General features: G+C 28.4%; 2 protein-coding genes across 3 annotated transcripts; one reads left to right on the forward strand and one right to left on the reverse strand.

The window, feature by feature from the left end:
• Positions 1-3,285: 3,285 nt before the first annotated feature.
• LOC122500976 lies at positions 3,286-4,832 on the reverse strand. Its single transcript, XM_043610165.1, has 5 exons — positions 4,553-4,832; positions 4,366-4,460; positions 4,054-4,291; positions 3,777-3,926; positions 3,286-3,652 (listed from the first exon to the last, which is right to left on the reverse strand). Exons 1-5 carry the CDS (start codon positions 4,596-4,598, stop codon positions 3,360-3,362), a joined length of 822 nt encoding a protein of 273 aa, XP_043466100.1. The 5' UTR covers positions 4,599-4,832; the 3' UTR covers positions 3,286-3,359.
• Positions 4,833-10,275: 5,443 nt separating this feature from the next.
• Positions 10,276-21,946, forward strand: LOC122500978. 2 transcript variants are annotated; one of them, XM_043610167.1, is made up of 2 exons: positions 10,276-10,501; positions 18,871-21,946. In XM_043610167.1, exon 2 carries the CDS (start codon positions 19,208-19,210, stop codon positions 20,927-20,929), a length of 1,722 nt encoding a protein of 573 aa, XP_043466102.1. In that variant the 5' UTR covers positions 10,276-10,501; positions 18,871-19,207; the 3' UTR covers positions 20,930-21,946. The 2 variants fall into 2 exon arrangements, with proteins under 2 accessions (XP_043466102.1, XP_043466101.1); XM_043610166.1 differs by lacking the exon at positions 10,276-10,501 and having other exon boundaries at positions 18,770-19,014; positions 19,179-21,946.
• The last annotated feature ends 298 nt before the right edge of the window (positions 21,947-22,244 follow it).

Below are 22,244 nucleotides of genomic sequence, written 5' to 3' on the forward strand. Positions count from 1 at the left end.
CCAATACTTTTGAATGCCATTTCTGTCCAATACTTTCCTATACCATGATAGGACCACGTTTCGTCTAAAAATGAATGCTATTCAATTCTTTTTGTAATTTTTAACAAAGACAAAATTTTTTTCTGAATGCTTTCCAATCCCATCCGAAATTATTACAGCCTGTCATTATATCACTTTTCAATTTTTCATTGGAACCGCGTTTCTGCATGCATTCAAGCAATCTTCTGGATTTTTGTAATTTATAAGATACATACAGTGGCAGATTTTGTAAAAAGTGTTTGTGTTCAAAGAAAAACTTGCTGAAAAATTGATTGTTTACCAATTTAACGTCATTTAAACGAGTCAGGGCCGTTATTCTGTTAGACAATAAATCATAACCTAAAAATTTCAGAGACCTTTCAACACTTTTAACCCTCTTAACTGATAATTTAATAATTATTCCTTTTTAAAATATCAAATAAATTCATGAGTGCAGTTATTTGAAAGTAATTGAACATTCTATATGTCAACAATATTAGTATTATATTATTATACTACTGTTGCGGAATTCAGAAGCATAGGGCAGAAATGGTATTCAAAAGGATAGAATTTTGTTAGCTTTCTTACTGGGTATTCAAGAGGATTGATATCGTTACTATTTATATTGCTCTCACTGGATAGAAAAGTATTGGACAGAAATGGCATTCAAAAGAATAGAATCTTTTTAATACTTTTCAATTTTTCGTTTCTTACTGGGTAGTAACTCTAATTTTTTATAATAATTTTTAATTTTAACAATAAAAAAATAATTTTTTTAATAACAATTATAAATTTTTAATGCTAAATACAATAATATTTACGAGAATTTAAAGTTAAATAATTCTCCTATCAAAAAAGAAAAATACTATTCCAGTTGAAAATCGCTTTAATACTGATTTCATTCATTACATCTCTATCATGTTGACAGATTTGTTTATGTGTTCCTCGAATTTGAAATTTGATCAGGCGCCACATACTTGAAAATTTTAGAGGGTTTTGTCTATATATTTTTTAAAGGTACACGGAGAGAAATCTGCTGCTAATATTACTCGAAAGAGCACATTACTTAAATTGCTTAACGTTTCTCTTATATTTTTAGCATCGATTCATATACTTATTGTAAAAATACTTTCAATGCAATAAGCCTAAGAGACAGTAGCTAATTTTGCACGAAATCTTTATTATAAATACAAAGAGAACGTGCTATAAAAGTATTAGATTCTTCTTATAAGAATCGCTCGAACTCCGACTGATTTTCAGGCGGACTTTATACAACACAATCTTACCTGTGTATACGCACATATAACTCACACACACATATATTTCTCTCTCTCTCTATATTTGATATTTCTTTGTCCTGTAAAACATTATTATATATTATATGTAGTATTTAATACTTGTTGCTGTTATAAAATGATAATATTTATTTAATAGTAAGTATATTATTTAAAAATTATTGCATTTTTATTCGTGTTTGAATATATAAGCAACATGTGAAAATTGTTAGGTTATCCCTGCTTAAAAAATTTGATAGAATTTGATAGAAAAAAATGTCTATACTTTGCAATCCGTTTTCTGAATCCGCAGATTTGGTCATATTGAATAATATTCTATCAATTGTATTGGATAGAAAGCCTATCAAAATGAATACTTGTATTTGATTGGATTTGATAGAAAGAATTTTCTATACTTTACTATCCGTTTTTTGAATCCGCAAATGTGGGCATATTGAATACGATTCAATCAATTGTTTTGGAAAGAAAGTCTATCAAATTGAATACTTGTATTTGATTGGATTTGGAAGAGAGAAGTTTCTATACTTCCCAATCCGTGTTTGAATCCGCAAATGTGGGATTATTTAATAAGATTCAATCAATTATTTTGGAATAAAATTCTATCAAATTGAATACTTGTATTTGATTGGATTTGGAAGAGAGAAGTTTCTATACTTCCCAATCCGTGTTTGAATCCGCAAATTTGGGCATATTGAATACGATTCTATCAATTTCCGTGTAGAAATTTAACCATGGCCCAAATCGGGGCCAGATCTTTTGATCATTGTGTAGGCCATAACATGGCAATTTCTACACGGGTTGTATTGAATACAAAGTCTATTAAAATAAATACTTATTATTCATTTAATTCAATAGAAAGAAATTATTATGCCATTTAATCTTTTCAAAATTAGTAATTTGAAGTAATATCTAGAAAGTTTTATCCAATATTTTTATAACAAGTTTATCAAATTGAATATATTTATATACAAATATAAATTTGCTAGTCAAAAATTAATATATATATTTTTTAAAGTCCAGTTTGAATCTCTAATAGAATTTTTATTACAGAATATCAGAAATTTTATCACACTCAATAATTATGTTTGACTAAAAAATTTTTTTATACATACATATATTATAATGATTTTACAATTATGTTTAGGTACAATCAATAAGTTTATTTAAAATATTTATTATTTTTGTATTTATTTAAAAGCATCAACAATGTTATTTATTAACTTTCTTTAGTCCATTATAAAAAATTCAGTTTTTCCAATTTTAGTTGATTTCCTAGTAAAATTATAATATTAGCCTTAAAAATTAGTACAAAATATATTTGTAAATGTTTAATCGTGTCTCGTGTAAATTATAATGATTAATAAATAGATAATAATACTTGTGATTTACTCTAGATTGGCGAAGGGTAACCATTTTTATAATAAATGTTTTATAAAACTAACTGCATATTACAAAATATTGCTGTCCATATTTACAGGATCAATAAAAAGGGGATCGACGTTATTTTTAATTAATGTTAAATTCGTTTCTGCTGATCAAATCATTATCGTCAGCGACACTGAAGATCCCAGTAAGAAACGAAAAATTGAAAAGGATTGAAATAATTCAAACTCTGTATGGTGTAGTAGAAATTATCCAATACTTTTGAATGCCATTTCTGTCCAATACTTTTCTATACCATGATAGGACCACGTTTCGTCTAAAAATAAATGCTATTCAATTCTTTTTGTAATTTTTAACAAAGACAAACTTTTTTTCAGAATGCTTTCCAATCCCATCCGAAATTATTACAGCCTGTCATTATATCACTTTTCAATTTTTCATTGGAACCGCGTTTCTGCATTCTATATGTCAACAATATTAGTATTATATTATTATACTACTGTCGCGGAATTCAGAAGCATAGGGCAGAAATGGTATTCAAAAGGATAGAATTTTTTTAATGCTTCTTAATCTTTGCTTTCTTACTGGGTATTCAAGAGGATTGATATCGTTACTATTTATATTGCTCTCACTGTATAGAAAAGTATTGGACAGAAATGGCATTCAAAAGAATAGAATCTTTTTAATACTTTTCAATTTTTCGTTTCTTACTGGGATATCGCTGTTGTTATCTTCATTATCTTTATCACTGCCATTTTCAATGTTTCTGTCAGCTTCACTACTACTTTGATATTCATCGTCGCTGTCAATATAACTGTAATTATCATCTGTCTCAGTTATCTCGTTGGTTATCTCATCAGTTATCTCGCTGGTTATCTCATCAGTTATCACATCAGTTCCTATATCGGTATTAGTAACATTGTTTCCGTTTACTTCTTTTTCAGCTGTATCATTATCTGAAACACAATTTTCACATTTTTATATTTGAAACACATTTGATGTAAATATTAAATAAAATGTAAATGCATATACACATTACTCGATTTAATTTAATAATGAAAATAAGCAAAATATACACACCTGCAATATCAACAGATCCTTGGGTTTTGTTAATAGTTCGTTTTAATTCACTTATTTTATGTGAAATATATTTACTAACTTTCAATCTTTCCATTTCTGCTGCAGATGCATCTTTCTTTAATTCTATTGTCATCCAGTGAAACGTTATATCTAAAAATATTTTAATTTTAATACCTTGAAAATCAATCATTGGCAAATTTTTATAATGCTACATTTACTTTAATTCCCTTGTTATCAAGATGATTAAGTAAGCATCTTGGAATTTATTAGTACGAACCTCTAATAGCCATCAATTTAACTGGATCTAATTTCAAAATTTCCTGTTCTGCATTAGTGATCTTTTTACTTTTTGATCGGTTTGAAGTATTGCCAGTTATTGTGCTAACTAAAAGTGTGTTTGCTCCAAAGACAGCCAATGCCATTTCCTTAACAAATAGAGCTGGTGTTATCCGGGACTTCCCCTTGATTGCGTCATAGACCATTTTTTTTATCCACACGTTTCGACCAAGATGTATCTGTATAAATATATACACATAATTAAATTATTGTAAGTAAATAAAACAATTCAGATAAATTTGATTATTTTTACCTCATTCTCTTTAATGGAACCAATTCTGTCCGCGCATTCCTTTCCAGTCATATTTGCTGCTTCTACAACCTCAGACGTCAGTTCTTTTAGATTTGCTGTAAAATTTTTTTAATTAATAAAATTTGAAAAATTGAGTATAATTTTTAATAATAAAGTAATTATAATAGTTATATGTGGAGATATTCACAATTTAAATTTGAAAATTGTCCTATGACCGTTCTTTGCAGTTCCATATTTAATATAAGTAAATCATTTTTCTGATTAATCTCATCCAAGAAGGCTAGAGACAGGAGGTGAAACTTGGGTAGTGGGGATGAGTCAAGAGCCTTTCATTAACCAGGCGTTTTTCGTTTCGAAAAGTCGCCGGCGCGGTGCTTCTGCACATCACTCACACATTCAAATTCTTGTATACCATATATGTTTTACATATGTGTATGATATGATTTTAATTTGAGGTTAACTTTAAAGTGCAATCGAGACACAATGTGTGTCATAACGGATATATAGAAATAATGTAAGTGATTATTAAATTAAGTGTTATGCAAATAGTTAAAAATTCCGAAAACGTGCTGTGTGAAAAGTTGTAACAAGAAGAAATATAAACACATCACTATATGACTATTACTTTTTGTTAACTTTTAATGCACTTCATGCTACCCTATTGAAAATCCCCATATGGGAAACCACATGGGATCCTATGTCAAAAACCATGTAAAACCCTACTTCCATGAAGGAAACCACGTGGTTTACCATGTGGTTTCCCATGTCAAACCATATGGGAAATTGAGACAGGATTTTAGTTAGGAATAGACATGGGGAATTTGAACAGTTCATCTATGCATAAAACCATATCAAATCCCACATGTTTTTCCCAGTCAAATCCTAAACCGAATCCCATGTGAAAAACAGTATCATTTATTTATAATTATTTTCCCAAGTCAATCCCCAAGTGAAAAACAGTATCATTTATTTATAATGATTTTCCCATGTCAAATCCTAAACCAAATCCCATGTGAAAAACATTATCCGCCTTATTGAATATCCCTACATGGGAATCCACTTGGGATTTTACAAGGGATTTCACATAGGATTTTCAATAGGGATACAGTTTACACATTTTTTTGTTTTTAAAACTTTTTTTTTAATAACTAAAAGATGTTTGTAAAAATAAAGACTTATATTTCATATTGTATTTGTGTAGAATATATTTTCCCGTGTTTACGTGTTTAGATGCGCAGAAGTCCATGTGGTCTATTGCGGCGAAAACTTTTTTAAAAGTAAACGCCTGACCATACATCAGCTGAGCGACTCAGCATTGCCATACCCCCACTACCGAAGTTTTACCTCCTGTCTCTAGTCTTCTTGATCTCATCCTTTAGTTGTTGCTTTATTTTTTTTATTTCATTTTTACATTTTTTCAATTCTATCTCTTTTTCCTTCAATATACGTTTCAGTTTGTTTATATCATTATTTTGACATTCCTGCAAAAAATAGAGTCATATATTATAGTGTCATACATTACAGTGTTATATATATATATATATATATATATATATATATATATATATATATATATATATATATATAAGATGGTCGAATGAGTGTGAGCGAGATAGAGAACTCAAATTGAAATTTTTCTTGCTCACATCCATGCACCCTTCTAGCCCGCAGACAGGCATAGCTAAGCTGTGAAAATGAACCAAAAAAGATAATTTAATAGAACAATTTACTACTGAAATAAATGTATATTACCTTATTAGTTTTTTGAAAATTGTTGGCAGCTTCATGTGTTGAAGGAGTATCACGTCGAATATTATTTGAAAAATTCAAAGCGTTTTCTTTATCTGATTTGGGGCCGTCCATAAACCACGTGGACAATTTTTCACCAATTTTTTACCCCCCCGCCCCCCGTTGTGGACAGTCGTGGACATTTGTCAAACCCCCTCCCCTCTATACAATTGTCCACGTGGATATTGCAAATTAAAAAAATAAGTTTTTTTTACTCCTGTATGTTAAAAAATAAAAAAGATTATTTTTGAACATATTTCAAAGCAAGAATGTCAGTAAAGTAAGGGAAATGTCAGGAAAAAATTTTGTCGGGGAAATTAAGAAAATTGTGACTTTTTTCGACTCATTTAAAATAATTGCGACAAAATACTACAATTTTTAGTTAAAAAAAAGTACAAGTTATTTTGATTTTTATAATGTGAAAAATAACTATAATCAGGGTGGCCGCTGGACCGGGAAACCGGGAAATGACAATGAATTTTGAACTTGACCGGGATTTTGGATTTTTTTTAAAGACACACATTATTTTGTGAGAAAAAATAAAAATATTTATTTCAAGACTTAGGTATTAACTATATTTCATTAAAAAAGATTGAACGATCTTCTATAAAATCTATTTATATTTTGTCAGAGAATTTTATAAAAAGTACTATAAAAATATTCAATTTCTAGAATTTATAAGAAAATTATGAATTTTGCTGTCCAACGTAACAGATTTAGAAAAAGAAAATATTAAATTTAATTTTAAATTCTTTCTATTTCTAACAATAATTAAACAAAATATAATTTTAATTAAACTTGTCAAAAAAATTTCAATGAGAAAAAATTTCACATCGTATAGAATAGTGAAAAATAAATCAATTTAAAAATTTTTTTGCAATAATATTATAACAAAACAAATAAGAATTATTAAAAATTTGAACTAATTAGAACAAACGTGATACGAAATTTATAAAAATTAATTTTAGAATAATAAATAATGTATATAAAAATAAATAAAATTTCTTTTTTTAGAAAATAAATTTTTAAAAAATCGTATTTTGCATTAATATCAATTAGTTTTTTTTGCAATTATTGATAAGCAAACTTTTCTGTATTTTAGAATGTTAAATTAATAATTATTATAGATTGAATTTTAAAAAATTTCAAATTTAAGTTTTAGAAAAGTTGAATTTTAAAAGATTTTAATTAAAAATTCTGAATAAGTCAGTTTTTAAAAATATTTTTATTCACATTTTTTTCAAATTAGTTATGTTTTTAAATATGTACCTAATATTTAATTGAAAAATTTTTAAATTATTCAAAATTTCATGAAATTGTCTTGTAAACAAGTGGATTTTAGAAATATTTTAGTTATTTCTAGAATATAATTGAATTGAAATTTTGAAAATAATTGTTAATAAGTTACAGTAGCAATTCTTAAAAATTATTCAAATTTAAAGGATTTAAAATTTGAATTTTTTTAAATTTGAATACCTACTATATGACCGGGAAAAATAATTTATGACCGGGAAATGACCGTGAATTTTTTTTTACAAAAAAATGGCCACCCTGTATAAACAAATCTTTTTGAATAGTTGAAATTTTGTAAAATTTAATTGAAAATAATTAATTTATTTTAAGTCTTTCGTTACAATTTTTGTAGAATAAAAAATCTTTAAAGGTAAATTTAAAAATGAAAATTAATGAAAATTAGCTTCTAATTTTTTAAAATTCAATATTCTCAATTACATATTTTCAAAAATTCAAATATATACAAAAAAATAACATTTTAAAATTATTTTTAACATTTTAGAGGAAACAATCATTTTAAAAATTTTTAATTAAAATTTATCAATCAAATTCAAAAATAATTTAAAAATATAACAGAATTTTAGAAGAACTTTCGGAAAATTATTTAAATTAATTGATTCAAAGACGAAGGTTTAATTGCCCAGTAAAAAAAAGTATTGGAAGAGAGCGAATAGTATTGGCGGTGAGTTTCTGCCAATATGTTTTCGCGTGAAAACCGTATTGGCAGAAACTCACCGACAATACTATTCGCTCTCTTCCAATACTTTTTTTTACTGGGTGGAAATTGTAGAAAATAATTGAATTCAGGAAGGGTTATAATTGTCATTTTAAAAAATAATTAAAATCATAAATGTTACTCATTTTCCGTAAACATTCATATTTTCCTGTAAAAAGAATTTTGTCAGGGAAATTAATTTTAATATCAGTAAATTGTCAGGGAAATTGATTAACTGAAACTTATGATCATTCTGATTAAGCTTAAGATATCTTTTTTGGAAATATCTTTGATTATATGTCCACGTTGACATTTGCTTTAACACCCCCCCCTCCCCTTCATGGACAAACGTGGACTTTTGATTCACCCCCCCAAATGTGTCCACGTGGTTTATGGACGGCCCCTTAGTGTATGAAAAGCAAGTTTTCAAAAGCTGATAAATCCATTTTTCGAATAGAGATAAACATATCGACCTGTTACTGTTACTAGGATTTAAAAAAAATATTTATTAACCCCTTCAGTGTGTAGCTAAAATATAACAAAATGGTCCCAAAATGTGTAAGACCTTCTTGTGAATAAATTTTCATGACACACGGTATTCGGGGGTTTTCGTGGTCGCTGATTACGAATCTGACATTAGTTTTTTAAAATTCAAAATATCGGATCCAAAATAGCGTTCACGATTTAGAAAAAATCCTTGGATACGCTAAAAATTCGTTATTCGGGGGTTTTTGGGGCTGCTGATTACGAATCTGTTATTAGTTTTTTAAAGTTTAAATGGTAAAAATTTTTAAAAGAATTTGTTCACTTTTGAAATTTTTTAAAATTTTTGGCGACCATTTTGTATGAAAAATTATTTATTTTGAAAATATGACTTCAGAATCGTGATCAGCGACCCCAAAAACCCTCCAAGTAAGAATTTTTGCGAATATACGTTAAGATGTTTTCTTTTTTGGGCCATGACGTGTATACACGTCATCCACTGTTTGGGCCAGTTTTTTTCATGACGTGTATACACGTCATTCACAGTTAAGGGGTTAACAAAGAAACACTTTAACACTTAAACACTTTTCTACATAATAGAATAGACTAAATCTTTAATATAATTATAATAAACTTTAATTAGAAACAAAATGTTTTAAATATAAACAAAATATTTACAGAAATAAATTATTACAAATTTCCTATTTTAAAATTATAATTATTGTATAGTAGTAGAAAAGTGATTTGTTTAAATTTCTCAAAGTAAGAAAATATATTAATGCCATTAATGTACACCATTATAATTAAAATTTAAGTATATTTTAATGCTAGGTACTAATTAGTTTTTAATTATCTGTCTCTCTACCTTCTTCTTCAGGTCTAGTGCAAGAATAATGCGAAAAGTAATTCATTCGATGTTTGACTTTCGTGTCGACATAGCAGTAGTGTTTTTCATAATTTTGTAAAATATTTGTGCATTTCAAATATTGTGAAGTGATTAAAATTTGTGTGCAGAATATTTATATGTTTACACTGCCCAGTAAAAAAAGAAGTATTGAGTGGAGCGTTTAGGAATTGAGTGAAGCTCTGAGCCAATACGGATTCGAGTAAAAACCGTATTGGGACGTTTGACTCAATCTTTTTTTCATCCGCCGAATACTGTCTTATTTTAGCATTATAATTAAAATCACATGACCAGAGTACACATTATAAATTGAAAGCACAATTGTCCTGGAATGTAAAAATGCCGTCGGTAATGTAAATTTCTGTCGGTAACAGTAGATTTCTTTCAGTCCATTTCGTCCATTTAAACTTACCACTTCATTTATTCACATGGTAAATTCAGTCGCGCTTATCAAACTTTGCTTTTACCAATTTTTAACAAATATTCACTGCTTCTTATCGAAATCGGCATTTTTACATTCCAGGACAATTGTGCTTTCAATTTATAATGTGAACTCTGGTCTTATGATTATAATTTTAATACTAAAATAAGACCGTATTCGGCGGATGAAAAAAAGATTGAGTCAGACGTCCCAATACGGTTTTTACTCGAATCCGTATTGGCTCAGAGCTTCACTCAATTCCTAAACGCTCCACTCAATACTTCTTTTTTTACTGGGTGTAAAAAGAAGTGTGTTTTAATGCATTTAGCCTTCAAATTTTTATGCACTTTAAAGTGCATAAAACAGTAAAATACATTACATTTGTGACCAAAACGCATGAGGGTAATGCACTTCAAAGTGTGTTCAGATCTGGGACATCATTTATGCACTTGAAGTGCATTCCAGTAACACACTTCTTTTTACAGTGTAGTAAATATATAAAAGAAGATTAAATTTACACAAGAAAAGTGAAGTAAGTAAGTTCCGTTTTAGCGATATCTATATACATTTCAAAACTTTAAAAAAAAAAATTTACAATATCAAGTTTCTAATAAAACTGTGTTTAATGCAGTGTAGTAAGTGTAAGTAAATTTATGGATATACTTATCAACTATAAATGCAATAAATAAATACTTTTTTTTTTAATGACCTTATGTAAGAAATAATATTTCTACGCGCGGTTGCAAAGGAGTAAGAATTTCTGAAAGGAACTACTCAAAACCTTTTCTTTTAATTTTCTTTTTCGTCGTAATATGGTTAATTTAATAGTACTTTATATACCTAAGAAAATTTCGATTTGATGGATTCAGATTTTGGATGATATTTGAGATACGGACGCAAAAAGGATTTTGAAGAAGAACTAACTGAGCGCGCGGTTGCAAGGGATAATATCAGTCAGGTAGCAGTGAGCGCCTCTGGGCTACACACTGCTACCTGACTGGAACTATCCCTTTCGGTCACGCGCTCAGCGAGTTCTTTTTCCCATCCGCTCAATTGACATTATTTTCAGATAAAAATATTTAATTCAGTGCAAAAAGAAATTTCTTATTAATAAAAAATTAATAATTAATAGTGTTCTGGGCTATAATTCAAGTCGAAAAAATTACTATAATGTTCCCAAGTAGTACGTAACGTTACTGTAATATCACAGTAATGTTACTAACATTACATGTGACATTGTAATGTTACTAATATTACATGTATCATATCAATAACGTTACGTGCTACTTGGGATTCTTTAAATATTAGTGAAAAATATTCCGTTAAGAAGAAGAATGTCACGAAATCTTAAATTGTTTAAACTTAAGTATTTATAATGCGGTGAAGGGCGCTTCTCTGTCCCTTATTGATTACTGATTGGACTTAAACATTTTTAATATTGCATAATTCCAAATGAAAATTATTCTTCAGGAAAAGTTATTGGTACTGGTATAAATAATTTTGATAGATGAAGCAAATGCTTAAGTTTAAACAATTTAAGGGGAGGCAGTGGCGTAGGAACCGGGGGGCAAGGAGGGCAGTTGCCCCCCAGTTATATACATATTACATTGTTAAATATATCTCTATATATGTAGTTTGCCCCCCCCGGAAAATAATTCGTTCCTACGCGGCTGAGGGGAGGTTATTGTTCTCAATGGTGAAAAAAGCATGAAGTTGGGGAATTTTTTTTCATATACAGAACTATTTTTCGAATTGCGTTTTTTTTACTTAAATATAATTATATAAACTTTTTACATATTTATATTAAAAAAATTTTAAAATGGCGGCTGAAGTTTAACTTATAGAAGACTATGCGCGCCGTATTTTTTTTGCGCCGTACGTTCCACAGCCTCGCCAGGTTATAGGAATAATTTTTTATTCGGATAACCTGGCGAGGCAGTGGAACGTACGGCGCATAAAATATACGGCGCCGTATGTAGTTAAGCTACAGCCGCCATTTTTAATTTTTTTTTAATATAAATATGTAAAAAGTTTATATATATTTATGTACTATTCAAATAAAAAAACCGCAATTCCAAAAATATTTCCGTATATGAAAAAAAGAATTTTTTTAACTTCGTGCACTTTTCACCAATGAGAACGGTAATCTACCCGTAAGGCTTCGTGGCGTTTTTTTCTCAATGAATTATTTTGCACACTATATATTAATAATTTGTTTATTAATAAACAATTACTTTTTGTACTAAAATTAAACATTTTTATCTGAAATTAATATCAATTATTCTTCATTTCTAGACAAATAAAATGTGACTTAAAACATTAAAATCAATTAATAAGTTTTTGAGAATTTAAATTTTTAATGAAACACAAATACGTTCAAAATTTCCAATAGTTAATAACATTAACAAAATTTTGTTTCAAAATCCTTTGGTATTATTATTTCTGTACATAAAATACTGTTGAAATAGCCACATTACAATGTAAAAGAAAATTAAAAGGTTTTGGGTGGCTCCTTTCAGGAATACTGACTCAAGGGATATACTTGTCAGGTATAGCAGTGGAGGCCTCAGGGCCGGATTTATGTATAAGCAAAATAAGCAGTTGCTTAGGGCCCCGGCTTGCCGAGGGCCCCCAAATTTTTCCAAGATTATATTTTTTTTAAATTAAAAAAAATGTAATTTTTAAATTTTGCAGTGGTGCTAAAGAAAATGTAAAAAAATGTTCTTTAAATTTATTATATAAAAATTAAATTTCTCTCATAAAAGTAAAAGAATGTTTATAAATATATTATTTTATAACGAAATTGAAATACATATACAGTGCCGCTCAATAACTTTTGCCCACCCTACAGCGTAGCGTTTAACACTTTACAGAAAGTTTTATATATTGTTTATTATTAAAGATAAAAAGCTCAAAAAAGGTCTCTTTTTAAAGCTCTTTTCCTGAGCTTTAATACTGTATAAAACAAAAATTAAAAAAAATAATTTGTTAATATTTAAAAAAAGGTTATTGCAACATAAAATTTTTTATTTTTTTGGTTTTTTTAAAGCGATACAGTTATTTAGAAAATCATCGCATGTAAATCACACTTATATCATTTTAAAGCTAGTTTTCTCACCTTTAAAACGCATTTTTTAAAATTTATTTTTGATAATTTTTAAGAATAATATGATCATTTGTTTAAATAATTAGCCATTTTTTTCAATTGTTGATAACTCAAAAACGGTTCGTTTAAAAAAAATTTTTTAAGAACATAAATTGTTCATTTTTTTATGTAGAATCAGAAAAAAATATACAAAATTTTTTTAACATATTTTTTTAAAAAAAAAATTTTGAATTTCTTATATTTTTAAGTTTTAATCATAGAAATTTGCAACTTTTACTTACCACAACAAACAAATAAATTTATTGTCGTATTCATGTAATTATTTTCAATAATTTTAACTCAGTAATCACTCTTGTGGAAAAAGCCCCCATGAAGTCCACACGACGTGAGGGCCCCCGGCGGGGGCCGACGAGGGCTGATCCATGTGGGCAAATCCATGAGGGCCACGCCGAGGGCCCGCATGGATTGCCCACATCATTGACTTGCAAAAATTTCTAAGTCCAAACCTCAAATAATTTTTTATTACTTCAAAATTAATGTTTAGAATGATTATAAACAATGAAAAACACATATTTCACATAAAATTATTTACATTTTTTCGAAAATATTGAACTCACATGGGGGCAAATCCTTGAGGGCCCACACGAGGGGCCCTCATGGATCGCCCACATCATTGACTAGCAAAAATTTCTAAGTCCAAACAGCGAATATTTTTTTACAACAAAAAATTAATGTTTACACGGAAAAAATTAATTTAGTACATTTTACGAAACTAATTTTGGAATAGCGGATACGGAGAGGAGTTTAGTATAAGATAAAACAGAATCAATAGTAATATATGATGACTGCGTTTCTCGAAAACTCAAAAAAAATTCTATGGAATTCACAAATGATCGGTTGGACGTTCTAATTCAAGAGTTTTGTAAAATGTTTAGCCTGAAGCGCATGCGCCACGGAAAAAAATATTCACGGAGAAAAAAACGAATAAAGCAGAAAAAAGAATTTCTTAATGTACCAATGAGCTCTCAAGACCATTTTTTCTCGACTTCTATAGGAGATAGATGATTGGTTCGACACATGTGACTGCACTCTACAACGCAATGGTTCGCTTGGATTGGCTTATTTTATTCTGACACTAACTTAACGGAAATACGCATACATATAAACGAATTCTGACGCAACGCACATACAATATAACTCGCACTTGTAGATGAAAGAATTGAGTTTCTTTATATACTAACTGAGGAGATTAAAACTGCGCTTGTGAGAAATGTCAATATACTGAATATTAATTTTTTAAAAAATCATTTTTTTAAAAGTTATACAAAATATTTTTTGTTTTTAAAATAACATTTTTTAATTATAATTGGTTATAAAATCTCTATAAAATTTTTCAATTTTTAAAAAATAATTTTATTCTTAATTTTAAATTATAAATAAATTGCAAAAAATTTTCAAAATTAAATTCAAACTCAAAAAATTTAAATATTAAATTGTCTAAAATTTGAAGTAATAACAGTTAAAACTAATAAAAATTAGAATTAATTAAAATTTTGAGAAATTAATATATATGTGTATATATATATATATATATATATATATATATATATATATATATATATATATATATATATATATATATATATATATATATATATATATTTATTGTCATCGGTAAATATTATGATAAACTATGAAATTTATTGGAATGTAAATTAAAAAAAATTAATAATAATTAAAAGTTTGGATTACAAAATCACATAAAAAATGTTACGAATTTGGAACAATGAAACGTGAAATACGTAAAAGAAAACAATTATCCAAATGTTACCGGCAGGTAAAGCAGTTCTCTTTTTCCTTCCATATTATCTCTATATACAGCAGACAAGTTAATACCGACGCGACGAGACAAGCTTCAACATATCTATTTATAACGCGACTTTTGGTACACCCCGTATAGAATTTTACGAAACTCTGTGTTCGAGGATTCACGATAGACAGCGAAGTGAAAACTCAAACCACGCGTTTTTAGATTGCACGAAACATTTTTACCATTTTCTGATAAAATGTTCACCAGAAAATACGAAACATTTCTACATTCAAGCTTGTTTTATAAATTACAACACTGGTTGCAGTTTCTCGAAAATTGTTCTGCTTAAAGTAGTGAAAGTTTCTGGGTTTTTGAAAAACTTCGTCAAGGAATCTTAAATATCCGCTAGTGCGAAATTAGTTTCGTAAAATCTGCTGAACTTATTTTTTCCGTGTACAATCATTTTAAACAATGAAAAACGCATTTTTAACAAAAATTTGTTTACACTTTTTTGAAAATATCGAACTCACATGAGGGCAAATCCTTGAGGGCCCACGCGAGGGGCCCGCATGGATCACCCACATCATTGAATAGCAAAAATTTCTAAGTCCTAACAAAAAATATTTTTTTACATAACAAAAATTAGTTTATAATAATTATAAACAATCAAAAACACGTTTTTAACAGAAATGTTTTGACATTTTTTTGAAAATATTGAACTTACATAAGGGAAAATCCTTGAGGGCCCACACGAGGGGCCCGCATGGATCGCCCACATCATTTACCAGCAAAAATTTCTAAGTCCAAACAAAAAATTTTTTTTTACAACAAAAAATTAATGTTTATAATGATTTTAAACAATGAAAAACACGTTTGTAACAAATATTTAATGTTACTTTTTAAAAAATATAAAACTCACATGAGGGCAAATCCTTGAGGGACCACGCGAGGGGCCCGCATGGATCGTCCACATCATTTACCAGCAAAAATTTCTAAGTCCAAACAAAAAATATTTTTCTACATAACAAAAATTAATGTTTATAATGATTTTAAACAATAAAAAACACGTTTTTTTGTTATGGTGTATTAGTGTCAATAATGTTTTATTGAATCATCAAAAGCAAGTGTCAGCTAGTCACCTACTATAGAGAAATAAATTTCAAGTAGGTCCCTTAGCACAGTGGTAAAGTGTTTGTCTGATAGTCCGTAGGTCGTAGGTTCTGTACCCGCGTGCGTCAGAATTTTTTTTTTTTTTTGTCACGATTTAATTAAAAAAAGTAAAAATCGTTTAGTAACAATGTTATTTATTAATAATTGAACTTGTTTATTATTAATAAATAATTAATTTATTAACTTAATTTTGAAAAATAAAGTCGAGGGCAAACGCGAGGGCCACGCCGGGGGCCGACGAGGGCGCCCGCGTGGATCGCCCATGCGGGCGCCCTCATCGATCAGCATGTCGTTTCCATGAGGGGCCTCCCCTGGATCACCCACATGGGCCCCTCATGGATGTGGGCGATCCATGCGGGCCCCCGGCGTGGGCCAACACCACTTTTCCACACGGGCATTTAAATCACTTTTGATAATATAATTAAGTTTTTTGTTTGTAAACTGATCAAAAGTTTTTTAACTAATTGCTTAGTTGCAATTAATTACATAAATACGACAATAAATTTACTTGTTTGTTATGGTGAGTAAAAGTTGCGAACTTCAATGATTAATACTTAAAAATATAAAAAAGCAAAAAAATTATTTTTCAAAAAATATGTTAAAAATTTTTTTTTTTTAATGTTGTATATTTTTTTTTCTGATTCTACATGAAAAAATGAACAATTTATGCTTTGAAAAAATTTTTTTTAAACGAACAGTTTTTGAGTTATGAACAATTGAAAAACAAGTTGTTCATTTCATGACCATTTAGCTTCCTCAATATATAAAAATTGCGTTTTTGCAAACTTTTGAAAAACTATGTACAAAAGGGTTCGTCCAGAAGATTTGTTAAAAATAAAATTATATAAATCATTTATAAGTTGTTATATAAATATTTGGTGAAATTTACACTTTCATTTGCCAATTGCTTCTTTTTTATGATAGAATAATCATTTCAAAATATTAATATGTGACTGTCCACGAGAAAACACATACCCATCTTTAAAACGATATATTGTCGAAAGTAATTGATATTTTTAACTTTTGACTTTTGCATTTGAAAAAGCAACATAAAATCTGACGATTACCTTAAAAAACTCAAATTGATTTTTTGGACCTAAGCCGTGTTTTGTCGTGGACAGTCACATATTAATATGAAAAAAAAAATGAAAAAAATACAAAATTTGAATTTTTTGTGAAAAAGAAAAATATTTATTAATTTTATAAATTTTGATAAAATATTTACTTTGTATACATCAATCGATTCGTTTTCTTGTCAGAAATGTAATTTTGAGAATAATTCATGAAAATATTAACAAATAAAAAAATTATTTTAAAAAATACAAAAAAAATTTTTTCTGAATTTTAGAAAAATTGTATAAAAAAATTTTTTGTAGATATTTTTGAAATTTTTTGTGTCAGATTTTAGGTATTAATGACTGCGATAAACCTGCAAAATGTCAGGACAATCCATCAAAATTTGACTGAGATAATTTGTACACAATTTTTGTGCCATACACACACACACATACATCTGGACATTTGTTCATAATTGAATATACATATGTTCTAGATTTATATGCAATGATTTTCTAAACAACTGTATCGCTTTAAAACAACCAAAAAAAATTGAAAAATTTTATGTTGCAATAATATTTTTTAAACATTAACAAATTAATTTTTTAAATTTTGTTTTATACAGTGTTAAAGCTTAGGAAAAGAGCTTTAAAAAGAGACCTTTTTGAGCTTTTTATCTATAATAATAAACAAAATACAAAACTTTTTGTAAAGTGTTTAATCGCTGTAGGGTGGGCAAAAGTTATTGAGCACTGTATATATTAAACACTTATTTAAGTTGTCACATTTTTTATCTCAAATTTTATAAGGGCTTAGTGCTGAGGGCCCCTTTTTTGGTAATTCCTGCCTAATGCTTAGGGCCCCCGAAGGTGTAAATCCGGCCCTGGGAGGCCTCTGGTCCGTGCACTTTTACCTGCGACTGATAGGGTCGTTCCAGAATGAGCCAAAACGCAACGAAGACGCGACGCGTCTCCATTTGATTAGCATTGGGACGCGTCGCGTCTTCGTTGCGTTTTAGCTCATTCTGGAACGACCCATATTCTCCCCTTGCGACCACATATAAAGCGACAAGATTCATTTTTTGTCATCCGATTTTAAACTTAAAACAAGCTTTTTATAAGAAAAAGTAAATCGAATTTATAGCATCTATCTAAATCTGAATTTGTTAAAAATATCTAATTATAAGTAAAATCGTGGTTGACTTTTTGCTTCATCAATTAGTGAAAAAAATAACTTATTAATAGATAATTACTAATTTTTAGTTAATAAATAACTACAAAAATAATAAAATTTCACTAATTGAATTAGTTATAAAAAAACCTCAGTTATTTTAACATAACCTACAAAAGAATTTAATTAATAAATAATTAATATTATTTATTTTATAAGTAAAATACTACTATTTGAACTGATTTTTTACTATCAAATTAGTTATTTTCACTAATTTTTTTGGTGGTGACTATAAGAAAACGATTTGTTTGATTCAAATAAATCTTATTTAAATCAAACTTAAAATATCTTTGCTATTCAGTCAAGCATATTTAAATTTAATTGAAACCTAATTTTGTGTTAATTTAAATAAATAATATATATTTAATTCAAACATAATTTATGGTTGATTTTAAATTATTTATAATCCAGCGATTTGAAAGCTATTTCCAAGCTCTATAACTTTCAATAATAACTTTCTCTACAACTTTTCAATCTTTTATATTGTTATTACGTCACACTTTCATTAATATTCTATTTTTTATTTTAGTAATGACTGACGAAAACGGAAAATTAAATAAACGTAAAAGATACAAGCAGTATTTGGAACCAAATTACAATCCACATGAAGTCAGTGCACAAACACATGTTAGATGGAGTCAGAGATCATTAAGTACACCCCTGCTGTTACATGGTAATTATCTTAATTTAATAATTTATTGTTTAAATAAGGTGATATTGCAAAAATACTGTCGAACTATTTTGTTATCATGTTTGAGATGATTTGAGAAGAATGAATTTGAGAAGATGGTGGATCTCAAATATAAAGTAAAGTATTTCATATTGTTTTTCAAATAGGGCCCTCTACTTCAAATGAACCTGATGAAATGGATATTACCAGTTTAGAAGAAGAAGAAATTATTTTATCAGATAACGAAACAGTTGAATTTCTTACATCTCAAGACTGTACTTTCAAAAATCTACAACAAGAAGACATGGACACCTGCAATATAGAAAAAATTGACGAGGAAGAAACCAACAGACAATTTAATCGATCAATGTCTATTGATTCCAATGACTTTTTTTTCTCCGATAATGAGTCAATCAATTTGGAAAGTTCTGATATTGACAACGACGATGTATCTGATAATGAACAATCTACTGAATGTAATGAAGAAACAGATATTGGCTTCTCCAAACTTTTTAATTATGGAAAAGAAATTATGTTTCCAAATGCTGCGCTTTGTGTTTCTGATGTGCTTTTTATGATATTAGGATTCTGTTTGCGTTTTTCTCTTTCTGACACAGCTCGAATAACTTTAATTGAATTTGTAAAAGTCTTAGCTGTGCCCGAGTTCAAAGACTGGCGATTCTCAAAATACATGTTTTCTCAATTATGTGATGCTCCTGATGATGTTACTAAGTACAATTTTTATTGTACAACTTGTGCTGTTTGTTTATTACCATCCACTTCGAAGAAAAAATTTAAAAATACATCATCTACGTGTAAGAAGTGCGGTCAAAACTTTAAGTTAAGCATGTCATCAACAAATTATTTTATCTCAGTTGATTTAGAATATCAGTTAAAGTTATTGTTGAAGAATAAAGATGTCAAAAGATCATTAATAAAATATAGTAAAAAAATTCGAGAAAATGTTAATGATAGCTTAAACTTAATACGCGATGTATACGATGGTCAATTGTATAAGAAAGTTATAAATTTTTTCAATAAGAACAGTAATTCTTCGTTTACAATAACGTTATCTTTTAATACTGATGGTGCTCCGATTTTTCACAGCTCTAAGAAATCCTTTTGGCCCATACAATGCTTCATTAATGAACTTCCTCCTAAACTTCGATACAAATATCCCCTTCTTTGTGCCCTGAGCATAGATAATCGAGAACCTTTACCAACCCAAATGCAATATTTCATGCACAAATTTGTAGATCAATCACTGCATTTAATGAATGAAGGCTTTCATTGCACAGATTTGAATGACCAAGATATGATAATAAAAGTTGTTCCTTTACTATGCTGTGTGGACTCTGTTGCTCGAGCAGTGATTCAAAATCGAGTTCAATTCAATGGATATTGTAGTTGCAGTTGGTGTTATGCACAAGGTATACATAAAGAAAATTGTGTACGGTATCCAATTTTGAAAGAAGATGATGATGATGATATTAGAACTGTTGAGAGTCATAATACAGACGTACGAAAAGCTATGAAGTCAGGAAATTGGATTAATGGAGTAAAAGGGGAAAGCAGTTTAATGACGTTAATACTATTTAATATGGTGTGGGGATTTCCCTGTGAATATATGCACGGAGTTTTAATTGGTGTAGTTAAACAGCTGTTTCAAATATGGACTGACTGTAATTCTTCGTGGCACTTTACTAAAGACCAAAGAAAAAAAATTAACGATATAATTTCTAAAATTACACCATCTCATGAAATTCATCGATTACCTAGATCTTTTTTAGATAAAGCTAAATGGAAGGCTTCTGAATGGCAGTCGTGGTTGTTATTCTATAGTCTTCCATGTTTGGAATGCATTTTGCCTGATATTAATTCACAAATTGATAAGAAAACCAGTATAAATATTATTTAACACACTTCATTGTTGGTGAGATCCATTTTCATTCTTCTTAAAAAGTCAATATCTTCTATAGAGTTGCAGCAATGTGAATATGATATTTTAAAATTTGTTGGTGAATTTGAATTATTATATGGGGTTGGTAATATGACATTTAATGTACACATTTTAATTCATCCAGTACAATCAGTTAGAATGTCAGGACCCCTATGGGCAACATCGGCATTTCCATACGAAAATGGTATCTTTTATTTAAAAAGGCAGGTTACTGGCCCAAAGGGAATTTACGATCAAATTGCTCGCCGAATGCTGCAGAGGAATTCATTTAAAATTTTATGGAAGCAGACAATACAAACTGAATCTGCAGCTAACTTTTGTGACTCGCTTTTCTCTATTAAACAATATGTACAAACAACGAAAAGAGGAACCGCTGACAAAGATGTATTACTCTTAGGACCTAGTTCAAATGGACGTTTTTACGCAAAATGTATTTACAAAGGTACAATATATTGTGGAAGTGAATATACTAGAACCAAAAAAACAAATGATACAGTTATTCAGTTAAAAAATAATTCAATTGTAAAAATAGTCAAATTTATTTACGATTCAGAAACATCTATTCTCGTCGAAGCTAAAAAAATGTGTATTGATGCGGAGCGAAGAGTTTTATTCGATGTTCCACACTTAATGTGTGCAAAATTAACTGAAGAACTTATTATTATACCAATTCATGAAATCAAAGAAAAGTTAATATTAATAGAAATAGAAGATAAAATTTACGTTAGTTGTATTCCATTTCTTGTTAATATTTCATAAAATTTTTTAAATAATTATGTAATTTTACAATTTGACGTATAACATACTTCAAATAATATTAATAGTTTCAGTAAAAAATATATGATTGTTTTTTTTATAAACCTTTTACACCATTTTCAAACAATGCAGCTACGTAGCTTATGAACGAAACTAAACGCTGGATGTATTGGAAGGTGTTGTATACAATTCTTTTCATAAGAAACTCATAAAATTTTATAATTGATAAATTAAAAAAAAAATTTTAAATTAAAAAAAAATTAAATAATTAAATTATTATTATTATTATTATTATTATTATTATCTTATAGATAACCAAGAAACCAGCATGATATACATGGATAAGGTTTATTATTTTTATATTATATTTTATACCATACTTCTCAAACCATCACAATCATATACACAAATATTTCTACCTAATAATCTGTTTAAAAACTTGCTAAATATACTCAACGATGAATCATTGTTGTTTTCTTCCTCCTTACTCACTTTGTGTCTTTCTCCTTGTGACCTC

This window comes from Leptopilina heterotoma, unplaced genomic scaffold (genome assembly GCF_015476425.1).
Source record: "Leptopilina heterotoma isolate Lh14 unplaced genomic scaffold, ASM1547642v1 Lhet_1922, whole genome shotgun sequence".
Lineage (NCBI taxonomy): Eukaryota > Metazoa > Arthropoda > Insecta > Hymenoptera > Figitidae > Leptopilina > Leptopilina heterotoma.